The sequence below is a fragment of the Sparus aurata genome, chromosome 20 (assembly GCF_900880675.1).
Source record: "Sparus aurata chromosome 20, fSpaAur1.1, whole genome shotgun sequence".
Taxonomy (NCBI): Eukaryota; Metazoa; Chordata; class Actinopteri; order Spariformes; family Sparidae; genus Sparus; species Sparus aurata.
In genome coordinates, this window is record NC_044206.1 from 12,481,012 (window position 1) to 12,501,799 (window position 20,788).

The window sequence follows — 20,788 nt, forward strand, 5'->3', positions numbered from 1 at the left end:
AATAAAGCTGATTCTGATCCACTCAAGTTTGTATATGCTTAGTTCCATTCACAGTCATGCCCTGTTGTTGCTTTTGTTGTTACCTTCAATATTCAGATCAGTTTGTTTGTTTAAATTAAAATGTCAACTGTGTTGTCATGCTATTCATCTTGAAACTTTTCTTTAATAAAACAAAAAAAAAAGTTGAGATCAGTGTGAATTTGTATGTTCTCTAATGTTTTTATTCTTTGTTTTGTTTCTGTTGCTGTAGCAAAATGAGGTGACAGACAGCGCATACCTGGGCTCTGAGAGCACTTACAGTGAGTGTGAGACCTTCACCGATGAGGACACGGGGGCCCTCGTACCACCTGAGATGCATGAGGATGTGGAGACGGACAGTGGCATCGAGGCCACGCTGCATGACCCTGAAGATGGCGGAAACAGGTTGGTGAAAAATTTCACCTTCGACTATATACACAATGTCAACTTTGGCCGATAAGCTTGTGTTTCCTGGATATGAATAAGTCCTTTGCTTTGTGTTTGATGCTGAGAAGGCTACTGGTGACCCTGAATAACTTCTGTAATACATCATCAGTTGTAATCCATGAGAACTAGATTAACATTATAATGCTGTTTGTAATCGCTGCTGGCCGCAGAATTTACCGTAAATGTGTCTCAGATTTCCAGCAAAAGGTTAGCCCTGCTCCGACCTTTCAAACAGATCACGTGGTTTTCAAGTCTTTCATGCCCATCGCAGGATCACTTAGACAGTAGACAGCCACCATTTCATTGACCTAACGCCTCAAATTCCCCCATATAGACCATTGGGAAGAAAGTCAGTTGAACATATGGTATCTTAGTAGACTTCTGTCTTCTTTTTTGTCCTTAAGTGTCAATTAAAGGGCTCCTCGTGAGCTCGTACACCATGTATCGTCACAGGCAGTTTGAGGCAGCACTTTCCGTAGTCAGCGGGGAGATGACTGTTGGTGTTTTCAGTACGGCTGCACAGGAAGGCTCTTTCAGAGATAACTTGAAATGTGCACAGTGTGAGCTGCAGAGACCTTGAGCGCATAAAGCCCTTCCAGAAATTCTTTACCCGAGTCGGAGTGTCTGAGTTGATCATCCTTTGTATCGGCTGCAAAGAGTCTGCTCATCTCCTCTGAATTCTCAGTTTATGGGGTAAACTGTCGTTGAACACAGTAGGTGAAATATTTTTAGTGTTTTCTCCCCTGCAGCCTGATGCGTTTTTCAGGAACCAATTGATATCTATTCATAGTTTTAGCACAGCGGTTTTCTGTTTTTGGCCCACGGTTGCTTGGGACTGGAGTTAAAAGCTTTTATTCTTTTCTTAAAATGTGTAGTGGAGGTTTGTACAACCAATCGCAATGTTTGTTTACAATAACGTGCTGGTGTAAAACTGTGTCACATGGCTTAACTACATACAGTTTAGTTTGTTTTAAATCATTTTATTTCCAATGCATGCTTGATACTTTCACATAATAACAACACTTTCACTAACATTGGAGATGGTGGAGACCTAATTTACCTGTTTGACGACAGACCAAAGAAACAGAGTTTTCCCAAAAGTCGCAGTCAGTCTGATTGGTTGTGCGATGATGCTATTGGGTAGATTTAGTTTGTCATATTTCATGCATGGTGTCGCTTTGCTAGTGACTTTGATTTTAATGATATGCATGAACTTTACAGTTACGATTGACAACGACATCGTAAATAAATTAGACAGCATCTTGTTTTTCCAGCCATGATTACTCAGTAGTCATTACCTCGTTATAATGGTAGTATCTGGGTCAGACCACATGAAATCTTTGAACTTGGTCTTCATTTTGATCTCGACTACACACAAAGTTTTATGAATTTATCAGTATAGATAGTGGGCCAGAATCTGTCTTCCAGGACCACATTTTGCCATAATGACACACGCACAATGACTCAAAATGTGAAAACATTACCAGCAGTTGGTAACAAGCTTGCTTTCACACATCTCTGCAGGTGACTAGTGTTGTTAAAGTGACATGACTCGGTCTATGTAATTAGCTTGGTGCAGTGTAAAGTGACAAGTTATCCCAGCCCCCCTCAACACCAGCACTGCCCACTCAATGTAGTCGAAATAGTTGAGGTTGTCCTCTTGACTGACGGCTACCGCATTCCAAATCTCTTTCAAGTGGGCTGGTGTAGTAAATGTAGCTTTATTATAGAGAATCTATTGCTCTTTTCTCTTTGGTAAAAGACTGGGATTAATTCCAACGGACGTATCAGTGTTGATAAACACAGCAGTGAGTCATTTAGACCAGAAAGATGGTAACAAAATGTCTCCGTGCTGATCAGACAAATAGGATGAAATGTTTTAATTGCTATTCGGGAATCCTGATTAGAATTTGATCCGTTATCGCTCTTATTATTAAGGGCAGGTAGTTGCTGCAGATTAGGTCTATACGTCTGTGCATGAATGTTCGTGTTGATGGAGTATTTAGTGGCAAACACGAGGGAGGAAGCGCAGAGAGCTGAGGCCTCATCTGCTGACTCTGTGACCCGTCTGTCCGGCTTGATGACAGATCCGAGTGGTCTGCCTGACGTGGATGTGTTTGGACTTCCCATTCCATGATTGAGCCTTGAATTCCAGGAAGTGTTGAGTTGGCTCTTTTTTTGTTGTTGTTTTTCCCGTTTTTCTCTCTGAATCCCCTCCACTCATTCAGTTAAGTCCAGCGCTGACGGGAACCTTACACTCACACTGTATGACTCGATGACCTTCATATTCTCTCATTTCAGCAGCCGGTTAACCAAAAATGTTGAGATTTTTTTGCTAACTTGCCAGAATAAAGACGCACTCTTGGTTTATCAGTGACATAAGCATGTTGGAGTCTGTTCTCTCTCAAACTCTGTGAATGGAGATGAGTATTTATATATGAAAGGGGTTTTCCGAGTCAAAAACAATTAGCTGCTTACACTGATTCACCGCTGGGTTTAAGTAAATGCCACAAAAAGGGCAGTAAGTAAGCTGAGATTTTGCAATACAGCCTGGTTAGCCCAGCTACCTCTAGTCATATTCACGGTAGGAGTATATGCACTGGGCTAAGGATTAAGAATCTAACAGGATTAGCCTCCCCCACCCTCCGCTGTCCTACCCGTGTCCCCACACACATTTGGCCCTTGGACGGTCAGCAGGACTGTCTGTTGGCCGTTGCTTAGCCTCAAATCAGATTAACCCACTCGCAGTCAGCCCTCGCTGGCTTGGTACAGCCTCAAATCTTGTAGGGTGGCACAGACGATGTGACACTGTAGATTGACAGCTCATTAGGACCACAGACCACTTGGTTGTTCTCCGGACTGGAGAGTTGTGGTTTTTTTTGTTTCAAATCGGTGTAACCTGTGAAACTTCAGGATTCCACTCTGGTTGTCCGGGGTTTTGACTCCAGTTGCTCCACGGCTTACACGCCAGGGCAGCGGAGGACGTTCAAAGATGCGTTCTCTCTCATCGCCGTCCCTCTGTACAAGGGACCTCAATGTGGGGCCGAGTAGTAAGAGCCTGGGTAAAGGGTAAGTGACTTCAAAACTGGTTGTGTTAGAATTCAGTGTCATTGAGAGGGCATTGTTTGCTTGGGTTGAAAGAGAGACTGAAGAGTGTTCACAGTGTCTGTGTGAATGATTTTAGGTTCTCGCACTGTAAATTAAGTTGATATTTTAGCTTTGAAATGGAAAATTGTCAAGCAAAATCAAACGGTGTGCCGAGAAAGCAAGCTTTTCTGCTGATTTGGATATCCTCATCCTGTGTGTGTTGAAGACTTCTAACGTTTCCTGTTGGACAACAGGAAAGGCCAGTTTTCCAGTTAAGCGAAGATCAAATAGAACGTTTACTGAAACTCTTGTTACTCTTGTCACATTCACAGCAAACACTTGCAGATCCCCCAGAAGGTTTTTTTTCTTCATCAGATAATCAGCCAGAGCCTTTTCTGTTGAGGACATCCCTTTAGCTTGACCCACATCCAACTGCATGAAGGTTCCTCTCACATGTCTCACGTGCTCCCAGCGTGGTTTCGCATTAACAACAAGGCGAGACATTTTGTTTCAGCCAAAGCAGCCTTTGGGATTAATGTGAATTAACAGATTACCTTTTGAAGAGGAGTGATTGTCGAACCTGTCCAGATTGCCGCTCTTTACTTGCTGGGGGAAGATTAATTGTACTTGTTTGGGATTTACAGTAGTCATTTCCAGGCTTCTGGGTCCAACACAACAACCATTAGCCAGGCTTTTTTAGAACTCGTTGCCCAGATACAATTGGTCAGGCATGTCTATTTTCTTTGAATGGATTCAAAAGATTGGCTTTGTTTGGTTTGGCAGAGATTGTACGCTGTGGGAAATGAAAATAGAAACAGAATGCTATTAGATCAAACAAACTTTACCAACGTTCCCCTAGCTCATGTAATAGTATTCTCTGATGATGTTTTTCGTTGCCCCTATGCGAATCTAGTTGCTGACATTAAATTTAGAGTAAGCTTATATTTACAAAATTTCAAATTTGTGAGGTGAAACATTAAATATTGTGTCTTTGTTCCATTTCCTATTGAATATATCACAAAAGGATTAGCAAATTATCACATTATGTTTTATTTTACAGTTAACTTTTAAGGATCAGGGTTGTCCCACAACTTGACACCTTTTCCTTTTATTACAGCTCAGATATAAATTTGAGTATGCTGTTGTTGCTGTAAACACAAGTGAGCATGCACACACAAACACAGCAATCCGTTCTTGTGTGATTCACAGGTTTTCCCTGAACTCTGAGCTCCACAACCACCAGCCCACCTTGGTGACCGTCATCGGCGGAGAGGAGGAGCACTTTGAGGACTTCGGAGAAAGTAACACCTCGGAGTTGCTGCTGGAGAGCAGCGTGGAAGGGTCCGAGGGCCAGGGCGACTCCAGTCTGGTGAAGTCTCCTGAGCAGGTCAATGGCTCCTCACTGCTCTCTCCCAGGTATGAGCTCATCACACGTTCAAACTTTTTTTATTTGTTAGACTCTAATCTTGAATGAAGACAAAGTCATTTTGAAACAAGACATGAATATTAACCCTTCCTGGTGCCACTGTTACATTCTCGGCTTTAAATGCCTCTATTTACGTTCTGCAGAGAAAATGTTTCTCTTTCAACAAAGACAGCGAGGTCAGACGTTGATAAGAGCTTTCCGGAGACGTCCTTCCAAGCCTTATCTGCCTCCTTTTTCTGCTGAAGGGCAAGATAAATGAAGTGTATGCGAAGTTCATTCCATTAGTCTGACTCTCACTGCTGCTTTGTCATTAGAAATGTGTATCGTGGGCTAAATTCTCTTCTAAAATTGTGCCTCCTTTCACATTTAGTCAGAGTGAAGATTTTACACTCATACTGGTTAAGTCTCAAGGATGGCGCCTGTTGCCAATCCTTCTGGGACAAACAGGTGGATGTTTCGTTGCTTTGAGTTCAGACATCTTAAGGAGTATCTAACAAGCTTTGCCTCAGGGCTGCAGGAGTTCAGATACAGGATGACCTTGGCTATATTGTGGTGTTTGTCAGACTCCTTACTCTGCTGAATTTATACACATTAACAAGCTCCTATTTATGGCATCATTCATTGGATCGAAGCCCCTTTTGTAGCCTTTTCCCAGTCATATTTCCTCCTCCCTCCTCCTCTGTTTTCGTCGGAGACCCAAAGCTGGATAATGCGTAATTCCCACTTGGGTTATATTCCTGTGATTTGCCTTGCCAGGAAGCACTTAACAACCAACTGCTTAGTTTTGGTAGCTCATTGACAATACAGAAATAAGCTGGTCAAAATGGATTGGCATCAATAGGAATAGAAAAAGTACTACTTAGCTATTTGTGAATTCTAGGAATCTTTTTTTTTTGATTGTCATGTAAAGGGGCACTGTGTGGTTTTGGAGGGGAAATTCCAACTCAGAATTTTAAGATTTAAGAATACTAATGAGATAATGATACAATCTCAGACATATTTCTCTTCACCTTAACTGAATAAACAAGCGTTTCTCAGAGGAAAATAAGGTCCCCAGAACACTGTTTGGAGCTAGAAAGGTGGCAGGGTCCACCACATATAAACAAAGTAAAAGAGTATGACATTTTGTTGTCTTTTAAGGTCAGTTTGTTTATTTGGTTTGTTAAGTCACTGAAACAAAGACAGTTTATTTGACTAAAAATAAGTCTATGATTGTCTTTCTCATCTGATTAAAATATCTTCCCCAGAACTAAAAAGTGCACCTGTAAAGTTTCTTGAATTAATTGTAACAGTGTGGTAAAATCATATATTAAATAGAAAAGATGTATACAGTGGGACAAAACACATGCAGGTTAATTACAACAGGTGAGAACCACAATTGAGAAATAAATTAAATCAGTAGATTTTATGCGAACGGTTTCATGGCGTACAAGTTGTGCCGAAATCTGCAGGTGGTTGACTAAATAAAATCATACACGCACAAAAAAGAAAAACTAACTGCATCCCACAAACTTCACCCACTCAGTGAAGATGCGTCACCATGTTTTTGAGCCAATCATACTTGTTGCTGGCACATGTAGCGGTGCCGCCTACACACACCCCCACACTCGTCCATCCACATATTACAGCACGTTGACAGCACGTACACACTGTTGGGTTTGCCTCTGTTCTACAACACGCACGTCAGGGTAGCCATTATTTAACAAAGTCGTCCTTCATGCCGTTAAGAGAAAAAGGCTCAGTACAACAGCTCATATGACCATCAAGTGACACTCACTCAAAGTCTGCCCTGCCTCGTTTCTGCCTACATAAACAGGAACCTGTGCCAGTGTGTTGCATAATTCAGAGCCGACTCTGCTCCCTGAATGAACAATCAGCTGGTAGAGGTGATGTGAGGAGAGCGTACAGACTCCAAACAATGAAATAATCAACTCCGTTTTCATTAGTTTGCTTGAGAGCTTACGTTTCTTTGGTTTATTTAACTTAACTGGCGGCAGTTTGTAGGTTTTCTGAGCTCGCGGAAAAAGATGTCAAGGTGGCATAGAGAAGAATGAAGAGATGTCAGCTCGTTCCTCCTGCTAACATGTTCCCTTTCACTAATCCAGAAAGCAGATCACAGCCACATTGCCGTCTGTGTCCCCTCACACTTTACTCTTTCAAACTCTTCTTGTGGATGTCACTAATACCCAGCTCCTGCACCGCCTTCAGAGGTGTCCTGTCCCACCTCAGTGCACCCCTTCTTGTCCGTCACTCACCACTTCCTCCTCCTCTTTCCTCCCCTGTCTCCTCTTTCCAGTGCACCTGCTCCTCTCCCTGACTGCTTTCAGAGCTTCCTCAGGGAGGAGGCGCTGGACTTTTTCTGTAGCCAGTGTCACAAACAAATAAGTCGTCTCGAGGACCTCTCCACGCGCCTCAATTTCCTAGAGATGACTAGGTAACACGTCATTCACACCCCCCCCCCCCCCCCCCTCAGATTGTAGGCTGTGTGGATGTGTTTGCAGTGCTGATTAGATACAGTATCATGCATGTATGTGCCGGACTAGCATGGCGTGATATGGCACAGATTGTACTTTCACACACACATCAGGGTTTATTTTTTGGGTATGTTTTTAAGCCCATCTTACCTCATTTTCATCGGGACCATTGTTGTTGTTTTTTTGCGAGAGTCAATATTGAGCATTTATTCATGAAAAAACAACTCACTCAGCCGCCTGCTCATTCCATCTGTAAATATTATGATTTGCCACTCATGACATGACAGACACTTTGTTCATCTGAAACATAAACAAATAGACTGATTGTACATGAGACAATCACCCCCAGGTATCACAGGTGAGTGGCGTCTTTCTCAGTACTTTTGGTTCCTCATGCCGTCGTCCTCATGCTTCGTTTGAGTTGTCGTCGAACGACTGCTGGTAGCGGCGCAAAGCTTTTCAAAGAACCTGCTTTTATTAGAAACGGAGGTGCTGATCCAGGATTACTGACCAGTAGCTGTATTACAGAAACCTACTGATACTGAAATCCTGTTTGATCCATTCCACGACTAAATGCGAGACAGAAATGGAAAATATATGTATTTATAAAACGAATTTTAGGTTTCATTTAAAGTTTCTGTGATGCTGTCTATCCGCTGAACTAATCCTGGATCGGCATTTGTTAAAAATGCATTGCCGTGTTTGTGTTAGATTGCTGTGATGAGTGAATATCTTCGAGCTTTAGTTTAAAGAAAACCCCCCTGTGATTTATTAGTTAAGAAAACAACCTCAACATGCACTTTTATCTGTGCTAGCAGAGAGAGGGATTGGGAGTGGGGGGATGCTAGAACAAATAGTAGGAGATAGTGTCTCTTTCCTCCATTCCTTTTTCTCTTCCTGAACATTTTCCTGTTGTTCTTTCTCCCCCATCCAGTGCTGGCAAGAGGCTGTCCAGCAAGAAAGTAGCAAGGTAAGCTAAACAGTTGCCGTGAAGGGTTCATATTTCTGGTGTGATTGTAATAGATAGCTTCTTGTTTGCATAAGGGAATAGCAATTTATCAGACGTAAACTAACCCCGGGGACAGTCGATCTAAATGTTTGCTTCTCCACGTGCAGACATCTCCTCCAGAACAGCTCCATGACTCTGGACACGGTGAGCGACCTGACGCGGGACATCCTGGAGCTCGCTGACAATGACATCACGGACAAGGTGAGAGCAACTGTTAATCTTTCACTTCCCTCTGGTTACACACAGTCATACCTCAAACAGGGGTGTGTTAAGAGGTTTAAAAATGTCTTCATTTATTATTATTATTTAAAATTTTTAACTAGGCATTTAAAAGTTTTTGTCTTGTGCGTGAAAGTCCATATTTCTGATTGTAAAAAATCTTCTAAAGAAAATTGGCCCCCTGTCTAATTCATACACAAAACAGATGGGGGGAGCATATCACGAGAGTAACTGCTATCTGTAGCTGCCATCGCCTGGTTAGTTCAGTAAGCCATGCGGCTAGCAGTCCAGACTGGGAGCTCGGGGACCAGGGGTGTGTTGGTGTTTACATAGCTAGCACAGGAGATCTGGACCGGGACTGGATGCTTACTTCATTGGATATTTGTGCAAAACCATACATATATGTTATAACATCTAACTGTTATTTCCGCACATTCTTAATTGCGCTTTTAATCAAAACGTTTCCCTCCGTTAAACCTTTCTCTGCTCAGGACCACCTCAGTACCACTTCCCTGTATACCTACCTGCACTGCTTGTGTTTGGAAACGATGATTCAAAATAAAATCCTAAGTCTTAACTTGAAGGCTTTTAAAGAGCTTTTTTTGACCAGATGTAAGTGTCTGATACCTGTTGACACCCTGTTTGAGCTTCCCCCATTGCAGTAGCTGTTAACTTTGGAAGGAACAACAGTTTGACAGATGCATCATAGTTGATCGCCTCTACAACGATTTCTGTTTCACTAACCATGAAGCGTCTTACTCTTCCCAGGTGCTCCTCCTCGAGCGTCGAGTGGCAGAGCTGGAAAAGGAGTCGGAGGCGTCGGGGGAGCAGCACGCCAGGTTGCGCCAGGAGAACCTTCAGCTGGTGCACCGGGCCAACGCCTTGGAGGAGCAGCTGAAGGAGCAGGAGGTCTACGCTGACGAGCAAATGCAGCAGGAGAGCCGTCGCCAGAAGGAGGCCCTGACCAAGCTGGAGAGGGAGAGAGGGCTGGAGCTGGAAAACCTGCAGGCCAGGTGAGCAGATTTAAAAATGATACTCCATGTTTTTCATACTTTGTTATTATTTTAGCAAGTCAGTGTTTGATTGGGTTGGTGTGTGTCTTGTATGAGACATAATGTTATATTACAATCACATTTCTTCACTGATGTCAATAGTTGTCATGTTGTTTTGCTGGATGAACTGCAGCTCTACACTGCCACCCTCTGGCACTCATCTGCCACTGAATGTAATCTGTAGCTCTATGATATAGCGTTGTTTACTGTAAACAAACAGATGTTGTTACATTGTGCCTCGACTGTCTTTAAGAATGATTTGTTCTGTTTCTCAGGCTGCAGCAGCTGGATGAGGAAAACAGCGAGCTGAGGTCGTGTGTCCCCTGTCTTCGAGCAAACATTGAGAGACTAGAAGAGGTGAGAGCAACGACGTCTCATCTCCTGCTTCGTCTTGCCTTCCTCCTGCTCCTTTCTCATAAGTCCTCAACGCTCTTCTTCATCCATTTCTTCAATCCTTTTTTTCCAGGAGAAGAGGAAGCTGCAGGATGACACAGAAGCCATGTCCGACAGGCTGCAGGAGGAGACGGAGACCCGCAGGAAGATGGCTGACAAGCTGAGCCACGAGCGCCACCAGAGCCAGAAGGAGAAGGAGTCCACTCAGGAGGTGGGGCTGGTTTCTCTGTGTACAAAATAAGCAGTCCTCTGTGTACAAAACACTGCAGTACAGTGTCGAGTTAGACAGCGTCATTGTGAGAGCCAAAGTCATCATAACGTACCGTATTACTGTTGATACAGGATAGTTGTTAACTGGTTAAGCATGTTTTGCCATTCGTTGCTGATATTTAGGGTAAAGTGGGTGTATAGTGCGCTTCTTAGTGCTATATGTCAGATGTTACAAACCTGATTAATCAGCAGTCAGTAAAGTATTTTTTATTTACTTTTCTTTTACCTTGATTTTGAATATTTTGGAAGTCTTTTCTGTGGAATACAGTTTTCTAGATTGTTATGTGGATTTTAATTTGCTCCTGAGAAGTGTTTTACTTTATGGAACACATTCTTGTCGTGCACAAAGGAGGTCGACTGTCAAATCGACATTTCAGCTTGAACCATTATGATAAAAATTGCTATGACAACCACTGGCATGTACTGACACAATACTGTAATTGCAAAAAAAGACAGATGCAAGGCACTCCTCCAGCAAAAAGATTAAAAAAAACTTTATATTTGAATAGCTATGTAATGCTGAAGCTATTAAAAGCATTGACCAAGTAGCAACAGGCAGAGCTGCATGCAGAACAGCCCTCTTCAGTGTCTGTCATAATCACATTCACATATAAATTCTTTCTTTTACAAACATTCATAATTCTGTCTTTCAATCAGGCCTTTAAAAATAATTCAGTTATCGTATTCATGACTCTTTGAATAGCACTGTGTGTTTTAAATCACAGCATCTAAGTTGATTCAGCTGTGATCATAGTCAAAATATTTTTGTATCATCTGAGCCTTACAGTTATGAGGGTGGTTGGTTTAACTTTGAGAAATTCAACCCGCAGTATACTGAGCCGTCTTATTTAATGCCTCGGTGATGTTGAAACAGGAGCTCAAATGAACCCCTCGAAATTCTTTTATAGAGGTCAGTTGCCTTGCTAGCGATACTTTGTTGTGCTTGCATCTTTTGTTTGCGCTGGATTGTAGCATGGCTAGCTATCCCTTGTTTGATTTGCCTCGAATGCCAAGTATCTCCAGAAATCACTCCTGCTGTTTTTCGGTTGTGGAGGCTCTGCACTCGCTGTCTTTAATGAGCCGTAACACCGAAACAAAAACGGAGCAAATGAGATGAGAGACAAAAAGTGAAACATAATTTGTCATCGTTTTTGACAACACTACTGACACGTGTCAAACGCTTCCGTCTAAATTATGTCTAATCAAGTGTTGTTGCCTTATACTCAGTTTTAGTTCTTTTTGTTCCTCAGCTCATTGAAGACCTGCGTAAACAGCTGGAGCACCTTCAGCTGTACAAGCTGGAGGCTGAAGCAAAGAGAGGACGCACACCCGGCGCCGGGCTGCAAGAATATCAGACCCGCACCCGTGAAGCCGAGCTGGAGCAGGAAATCAAACGACTCAAGCAGGTACGTACTCCAGGCCTCTCTCTTATTTAATGCAGTGTTGCCTCATTCAGTCTTTATTTTTATGATGCGTTATGTTTGACTTAACCTCACCAGGACAACCGCAGCCTGAAGGAGCAGAACGACGAGTTGAACGGCCAGATTATCAACCTGAGCATCCAGGGAGCCAAGAACTTGATGTCGGCCTCCTTCTCTGACTCCCTCGCAGCTGAGATCAACTCTGTGTCTAGGTCAGAGGTAGGTTTGGAAAAGATTTCCTCAAACACACTTGCCTTTACTCTACAGTAATTAAGTGTTTTATCTCCACTGACGTCCATTTCCTCTGTTTCCAGCTGATGGAGGCGATCCACAAACAGGAGGAGATCAACTACAGACTCCAGGACTACATTGACAAAATCATCGTGGCCATCATGGAGTCCAACCCCTCCATCCTAGAGGTCAAATAGACGCCACGCAGCCACGCACAGTGACTCCTCAGGCTGTTAAAAATAGCAGAGACTTGGCTGAAAGAAAACTACCAAGGAGAGGATGTAAAAAATATTCTGACAAACAGCAACAACAACAACAACAACGCACTCGACCCCCAAAAGAGAAGAATCTAAGATTTCTAAGAAGTCCATGTCAAAGCAATTTTCAGTTAGATATCATTGAGTATGTGCTTATATGTGACTGTGTGTGTGTGTGTGTGTGCGTGTGTGTGTGTGCGTGTGTGTGTCTCCTCCTGAGTACACTTGGGTTCTGGTGACCTCCATGTTATTTGGCCAGAGGGACCCAAGTCTCCCCCAGCTGGTTGAGTGAGTGAATGTGTAAACATGCGCGAGAGGTCCGTATCTTAAAGACTAGGAAATGTTCCCGTCCCCTTCCAGAAACAAAGTGTCAATGTTTGATTGAGCTACAAAAAAAAAGAAAAATTAACGATCAGACAACTATACAGTACCGAAAGGCCTTAAACAAAAGGTGATGGAAAGTATTAATTATTCCTGCTCAGTCCAGTCAGTGGAGTGTGACTGGGATGATGGAGGTATGCAGGGCTGTGGTCTCCTGAACCAGGCTGAATCGTGCTTTCGCCTCGTGTGTGGGAAAAAGCCGTATGAAGCACGGGTCAGGAGATCTGAGCTGCGATTTCTCTGTTTGAATTCGTTTTAATTTGTTTAGAGCTTGCTGTGCTGCCGACCAGCCCCTATAACAGTGTGTCGTGTCCTTTTTAACCAAGTTTCGAACCCAAGTGAGGGACATTTCTAGAGGTCGAGGTCAGAGAAATGCCCGGAGGGTTTCTTTGTTTTTGTGTGTTTGTGTGTTTGTGTGTTTGAGGTGTTTGACATATCCTTTTGTTTTTGTTGCTCTGTGTTACTTTAAGGTTTTGTAAAAAGCCTGGTGACGCAAGCTTCAAAACTTCAAAGTCCTAAATGAAGGAACTTGGTGGTTAATAATTTGCCTCATCTCATATTTATTTATATAATTTTTTTACAATGAAACAGGGTCCCAGAGGTCAGGTGGGCTGGAAACCTTCAGTTTAAAAAAGATATATATATATATATATATATATATATATATATATACTACATTTCCCATCACATCCTGGCACAAATATTAGAAAAACTCAAATGTATCTCACTAAGTGTAGACTGGGTGCTGTAACTGATATAACGTGCTCCTCTCACAGGTTCACTTTGTTAACTCTCAAACACTTGAAGTAAGCATGAAGGGAAACTATGAAATTCTGGGAATTGTAGTCTTTTGTCTCTTTCTTTTTCCTTTTTTTTTTTGGTAAGTACAGCCCACCTGACCACGGTGTTCTCTTGCTGAGTGAAAGTGATGGGGAGCAAATTTATCCAGGTAACCAACCATTGTTTTTTTTGTTTTTATTTTGCTGCACAAGTGATGTATTGTTGGTAAAAATGCTGACATTTGACAAGTTGTATGTGAATAATCAAATGGTTGTACTTTGCACTAAGTTTTGTTTTGATTTGTTTTTTTTGTTGATCAAAGAAGAAAATGTTTATTTTGAAGGGATCAAACCGTAAATGAGGACAGTTTTGAGCCCGTATGGAGACGTTAGCGTGCTGGAGTTGTTGCTGCTGACATGTTGGCTGCATCGCACTCACGCTGTATAAGAAAAACACATCACACTAATTTTTCTGCCACCTTAAATTGGAAATATTCGAGAATAGCAGCCATGTCTTCGGATGAGTTTAATTTCATTTACATACTGTATTTTTTCAGCCATCAGGAGTTCCTTGAGAGCTTTGTTTTTCTGCTGGCTGGTTGTATCTTTCTCCAGATGTAAAAATGAAGAGACGTGGCAGACTTTGGTAGCAATAATGCTCAGAAAGAACCTGGACGTTGGTGGAGGGAAACACACCTGCTCTGTATTTCCTCCGCTGGAGCAACATCTGCTTTTTCAAAGACTGATTTTGGACTGCTCATCAGTACCGCGCAGCCATCTCACAATACTTTCTGACTCAAACTGGACACAAGTGTTGGATTCACCTACCCGACATCTTGATGGATTTAAAGTTGAAGGATAAACGGGGGATGGAGATTGTTTTTCTGGTCCAAACGATAAAGCGTTCTGCACCAATACGCTAAGAAGAATTGCTATTTTTCACCCTCTTCACCTCTACGTCACTGCTCTTCTTCACCTGCCACTCCATGGAAAAAAAATGGCCTTGGATGTAAATGACTTGTACATGTAAAGTTTTTTCTACACTCATTCTAGATTCTAGGTATTTTTATAGTCTGAAGGAAAAGAACATTTCTTCTGGTTGTCTTAAGCTGAGAGACAGCTGCCTGTATTCTTCTCTAGCATGTAGCGTGTACAGTATCTGTTGGGAGGTTTTTTTTTTTTTTTTTCTTTCTTTGTTTAAATAACATGCAGATATTTATTCATCATTTGACACAACTCACAGTCTGTGATCTGTTCTGCTGAAAATGTACATGTTTTGTTTTTTTTTTTTTTAAATTCACGGCGGGGGAGATTGACTCACGGTGACTGAATCTGCGGGAGAATTTATGGAGTTAAGTTGTATCGCGTGCAAAAAGAAGCTTGAATGTGACCTGCTCGGAGTGGTCGTTTGTCGAGGTCGCTGCACTCTTCCATGATGCTGACGTTGCTTTGACCTCTTCAGGGTTTTTACGATATATGGCCGAGTCTGCAGTTTCTACTGTTGTCTTCCCAGATGGAGTCAGGTCGTGCATGGAAACACCTATTTTTTTTTTTTATTGTATATCTCTTGATTCAGACCTATGTTTTGACTGACAAATCATATGCTATAACTTCTATCAGTGGAGCTGCAGGTTGCGAGACCTCATCATGTAAACACGCGACACCTAAAAGCTTCATACCCAGGCTTGCTGAGTGCAGCTTCCTGCTTTCTAGTGCGGCCCCAACAGATTTAATACGTCATTCTTTGTAGTAGGGAATCGTTTTTTTGCATTACAGAGAGGAAATGGGATGACACTTGAACACAGCAGGCTATACTACACTTAATTATCTCCCTGCTTCATATCTGAGTGTCTGGTTTTGGCAGATAGTTTGTGGACCAACATGGCAACAGCATAATAAGACCACAGAGCTGACAAACACAGAGCGGAAGAAAGCGATTGCACTTTATCCAAATTTCTGCTTTCCAAATGACCAAAGACAGCTGTTTTGAACTCAAACTAATCATTTTATCTATCAGGGTCCGTGATTTCAGTAACATTTTCCTGTTCTATTATTAAATTGGCAGACTCTGAGCTTGCCCCTCGAAGGAAACAAGAGAACTGGCCTGCTAGTCTAAACACTGTGCCTCTGTGTCTCAAACTTTGCCTCTAAACTAACCTGATGATGAGCCCTGGGGGGGGGGGGGGAAGCACTGACCACGTGACTGTCAGTTTGTTAAATTATAAATGATGAAAACCTAAACTGTAAATATGAATTGTCATTTTGTGAACTTTTTTTTTCTCTCTCTCTCTCTCTCACACGCTCACTTCCAGTGTCCAAAGACAGTTTGCTCAAGGCACAAACATCACTACTGTAGTAGTGCATGGCTTGCCATTACGTGACATGGGAAGATTACAAAAAAGAGAATATTGTAGAAAAGAGAAAGTTTAAATTTATTCCTATTTTCAAAGATAAATGTATAAATTATAACAGTATTGGTTACAGCTGTATATTATTTTTGAAGATCCCCTAAATGATCTAATCCTAATTGTTCTTGGGGGAAAATATAATTTCATTGTAAAAAGAGAAAAATTTAAAAGGTAAGCAGTGAAAGTAAGACTAGAAAATAAATGGAATAAAATGACCCTGTGTTTGGTTGCCTCATTCTTTGTGCCATGTGTTTGCGTCTACTACACTTGTGCCACACACATTCTGGTAGTGTTAAGCAGAATACGGGTTTTGCTCGCTTTAAGAATTGATTTCATTGTACATACTCTTGAATTTCTCAGAAGAAACTTTCAGGTTCAAATGTCAATTTGTTTAAGAACTAATGCTTTACAGACATGTTGTTCAGTCCTTCCCTGTGTGTTTTGGATGTTTCCCTGCTCAAACACACAGATTTCAAATGATCAGCTCCTCATCAAGCTCTGCTGAAGCCTGATATCAACCCCTCATTTGAATCAAGTGTGTGGTTGCAGGGTTACATCTAGAATATGTCGGACAAGGATTGAAGAGCCCTGCTTTAGGGGATTTCCTTTTAAATTAGATATTATCATAGTATTAAAAATTAAATATTACTATCAAAAATGTGGTTTTCAGTTGCTCAGTTCCATGTCCACCAGAATGAATGTATACCAAACTGAAATATTAGTAAAAGTTAGATTTGTTACACTCCTTGGCAGTGCTCTGCATTACTATTACTTTAATAAAGCTCCATGTGGCTCAGTCTGATCATGATGAAACACGATGTTGTCAATTATATTGACAACTGATTAGAGAAGTGTGTTGGAAGGTGTGCTGGTACCTGATACAGTGTGCCTTCAACCTTTCAGCCCCACCTGCAGATTGTAGATATGTAGTGCGCGGGCCTTCAAACAAAAGTTGCACGTATTTCAACAGTTTCACAATCCTGTTAACACCTTCACTCGCTCTACTTATCACTAACACGGTATTAACTCCTACACTTGCCAAAAGGAGAGTGTGAAGCCCATCTAGTATAACATCTAATAGTAACTATTTCAGCTGCTGATTTGTATATGCGTGCAATAATACAGAATTTTTCAGGGCCTATTTGTGTTATCAATACTCAGCTGACAAATCAATATTGAGAAATAGAATAAGAGTTGGAAAAATCAAAAGGAATCAAGGAATCAATTTTATTGACATAGTCAAAACCTAATTGTCTATCGGTGCTTAATAATGAAATGGTTCAATGAAAAAAATGATTAAATACTTAATACATAATACATAATGAATGAATTGATCATTTTGCTTTGGACTGGAACTGAATCTGCTGTCAATGGTTTAACAAATGATAGCTTCTGTAAAAGTCTGCTGGTGTTACTGTTTCTCATCACCTCCACAGCCTGTTAATAAGTTAACGTGACTATTGTGCTCTTTGTTAAAGATGCTAAAATCAACTTTAAATTTAAGTTTAATGTTAAGGTATAAAGAAACCCTCATATCAATATATAACTGTATTAATATTATAATTATTATTATTGTTATGTATTTATGTATTATTTTCACAATTGGTCAATTATTTTGTTACACTTGATCTTCTAAAATGTATATATGCGTATATAAGACATAAACACCTCTTAAATGATTAATTTGCCAATTAGTTTGTTTGTTAATCGATGTCGACTGAACAACTGATTGAGACATACCGAGCATCTCTCTTAATAGACTCTAATAGCAACCAGCTTCTTACGTCATCACTGAAAGACGATTGTTTAAAAAACTAATTATTATTATTATGCCACTGTGCTGAACGTACGTAAACATCATTTAATTTTAAAAGCTCTGATAAGAATAATTCAATAATTCACAAGAAAATCCTCAAATACGATAAAACTCTGAATCTGATGCATTTAAGAGTCATACTTTTGTTCTGTCCATGTCTTCTTCATTTAATCACCTACATAAGTGCACACATCAAATATAATCAGCAAAAATGAATGAAATAACATTTCAAAAAACAACCTTAGTATTCCACATACCTCCTCTTATTTTCTCAATTTTGCTTTTTCTATGTAAAAATGTGTTTTGTAATTACATCTTTGCATAAATCATAAAGGCACGCAGTAGTATTGCTTGGACAGCAGAGCATTTATTTTCAGTGGTACAGTGGCTCCCAACCTTTTCAGCTTGTAACTTCTCTAAAACTAAGCAACACACCTGTGACATGCGCAGTAACGCTGTTGCAATGCTCCTCCACAGTCCGTCCGAAAGTGACAAACTAACTAAGCAGCTTCTGAGGTCAGTGACTGTGATCACTTTATATCATGATGTTTTTCCAGACCAACAAAGCAGGCTGATGTGAGCCCTGAAAGCCCATTGATATCTGTAGATACTTTACAGAGTTTACACTAAACATTAACAATTTCTCAACAAATCCTCCACTGTAGTTCTTTTTTTCCCCTTGATATCTAAAAAGACAATATATCGAGGAAATTGTTTGAGGAAATAAATGTTTATGCCCGGCTCAGTCAGGAGCACAACAAAGAAGGGAGGTCCACATAGCAACTGCTTAAGTAAACAAATCATTTATTAAAGATAACTCAACATAAGCAAACTATGAAGTGTAAAGTGACTGGTGAAAGATGGGTGTTGGGCGCAGTGAAACTGTGGGTGCTAACCTAAACAATGTAAGATGAACCAAAGCTATCTAAACATAATCACAACCCAAACAAAACCTAAATGGAGTGCCCAAAAATGGCACCAGCCTTCCAGGAGGGAGAGAGAGCGCTGTCTTGGGATAACCTGGTTTATAAAGGCTCTAAACAGGTGACACCAATCCCTCGCCGAGGTGGGCGGGGCCAGACCATCAGGAAGAATCTGAAAGGAGGAGCACAGGCAGGGAAGAGGGAAACGGGACAACACAGATACTGGCCTAAGGACTAGGGCCGTCACAGGTGGAAGAATAAAAGTAAAGAGTTGGAATGAGTGACTTGAAATACTTACCTTTACCTCTTTTTATTCAGATGACTCCATGCTTCTAAGAAAGTGCAGAAGGGATCAAATTGCTGAAGTCTAACTTGGCTAAATACTAAAGAAGAATGAAAGAGGTTAAACTTATCTACCAACTAAAATGGAATGAAAGGGTTCAAACTGTTCTATTTTATTTCCTACAGTTTTAGTACTCTGAGTGTATTTGATGCATAATCTGGTGAACAACCAATACAAAGTTCTTTTCAAACTAATATACTGCTACTATTGGTGGTGCAACTGCTCATTAATGAATCTGGTAAAGATGTTTAGGAGGGTCTAAACCCACCCTAACACTGACCATCTGGCAATCTCCCATGCAAATATGTTTCCTGTTGTTCACTTTGATGTGTTATGACTTCAGGTCTAAATGTTGCATATAAACTCAATTAATCTCATTGCAATGTCTAAACCACCATCTATTGGATAATAAAAATTCATATCAAAATGACCATTCACATTAGAGACAGTGCTCATGACGAGTTGAGACGGTTTGAGACTGCTGGTTAAGACTCTGACTCAGTATACTGACCATTGACTACTAACAGCTCAATATACAAGCTTTGTTTGGGCTAAAATACATGCAAATTAGGTTTTTTGGGGGGGGGGGGGGGGGGGGGGGGGGGGGGGTGTAGAGGGAAAAGGAAACTTAACTTTAAAGTTAAAAGCAATAAAAGACTTAAAACTTATTTATAAAGTAATACAAGAGAGAAAACTTATCTAAAATACATACAAAGTAGGATCTTTGGGTTTTTTTAGAGGGAAAAAGAAACTTATCTATAAAGTAATAAGCAATGTGTCACACCGCGGTGAGGAATGTCCTGTCTTGGGTTTTTTGTCTTGTGAATTTCATGTTTTATTTTGAAAAGTAACTCTCCTCTCGTTTCAGGTCACTTGCCCTTCCTCTTGTGTCACCGGTCTGATGTCTCCCCTAATCCCTGATTGTTTCCACCTGTGCTCCCTTCCCTGGTGTATATATTGTCTTTGTCTTCCCCTGTCTCGTCGCCAGAGTATTTCGTCGTGTCATGAACCTCCAGCCTTGCCACAGAGTTGCCTTGAATTTGATAAGTCTCGCCTTGCTTGTTTTTCTGTTTCCTTGTATGCCTCTGACGAAGAGTGATTTTGATAACGTTTTTGGTCAGTTGTGAACCTTTTTTGTTTTGTAGATAGCTATAGCCTTTTGTTTTGTTCTTCCCTCCTTGTGGAGCGCTTTGATTTTGTAATTATTCTCAGCACAGCGTAGAGTAGATACATTTTATAGCCTTTTGTCCTTTTCCTCCTCGAGAGCGATTTTCTGTTGGTGTAACGTTTCTTAGTTTTTTCATTATTAGACCAGTGTAGTGTTTGTTTCTTGTTTCCCCTCCTTCGGGAGCGAATTTCAGTTTCTCATCCTGTTTATTGTTTTCTTGTTTATCCTCTGTCTGTTGATGAGGTAGAGTTTAAAGCCATTTGGTTGTCACTAATTCTGAAGAAGATAGAAGTGTTACAGAATAAAAGCCTGTCATACTCGTTCTCTGACTGCATCTGAGTCCTCATTTCGCCAGGCCTGACACAATGAAAGACTTAAAACTTATTCATAAAGTAATAAAAATAATTTGTTTGTTTATTGTAGTTAGAAAAGGAAGCTTATGTATGAAGTAAAAAAACAACGAAAGGCTTAAAGCTTATTTATAAAGTAAAAAAAGAGAGAACTTATCTAAAATACATGCAAAGGAGGATTTTTTTTTTTTGTAGAGGGAAAAGGAAACTTGTCTACAAAGTAAAAAGCAATGAAAGAATTAAAACTTTTTTACAAGGTAATTAATAAAAGAGAAAAACTTATCTAATATACATGCAAAGGAGGATTTTTTTTTTT

The 20,788-nt window shown here is 40.8% G+C and overlaps 1 protein-coding gene and 1 long non-coding RNA gene across 4 annotated transcripts in view; one reads left to right on the forward strand and one right to left on the reverse strand.

Annotated features, from left to right (window-relative positions):
- The window catches only part of rab11fip3 (RAB11 family interacting protein 3 (class II)), a 35,270-nt gene extending 19,182 nt beyond the window's left edge, over window positions 1-16,088 (forward strand). For 2 of the 3 annotated variants that reach the window (XM_030399940.1, XM_030399942.1), the window contains 11 exons: window positions 251-423; window positions 4,762-4,968; window positions 7,275-7,412; window positions 8,387-8,422; window positions 8,569-8,662; window positions 9,449-9,693; window positions 10,008-10,089; window positions 10,199-10,336; window positions 11,646-11,801; window positions 11,895-12,035; window positions 12,131-16,088. In XM_030399940.1, coding sequence (XP_030255800.1) covers window positions 251-423; window positions 4,762-4,968; window positions 7,275-7,412; window positions 8,387-8,422; window positions 8,569-8,662; window positions 9,449-9,693; window positions 10,008-10,089; window positions 10,199-10,336; window positions 11,646-11,801; window positions 11,895-12,035; window positions 12,131-12,244 — 1,524 coding nt within the window. In that variant the 3' untranslated portion in view covers window positions 12,245-16,088. The remainder of the gene's footprint in view (window positions 1-250; window positions 424-4,761; window positions 4,969-7,274; window positions 7,413-8,386; window positions 8,423-8,568; window positions 8,663-9,448; window positions 9,694-10,007; window positions 10,090-10,198; window positions 10,337-11,645; window positions 11,802-11,894; window positions 12,036-12,130) is intronic. The other variant, XM_030399941.1, reaches the window with a different exon arrangement.
- Window positions 16,089-18,475: 2,387 nt separating this feature from the next.
- LOC115570817 (uncharacterized) lies at window positions 18,476-19,527 on the reverse strand. The gene is made up of 2 exons (XR_003981818.1): window positions 18,910-19,527; window positions 18,476-18,783 (listed from the first exon to the last, which is right to left on the reverse strand). It is a non-coding gene; the product is annotated as an uncharacterized LOC115570817 (long non-coding RNA).
- Between the last annotated feature and the right edge of the window lie 1,261 nt (window positions 19,528-20,788).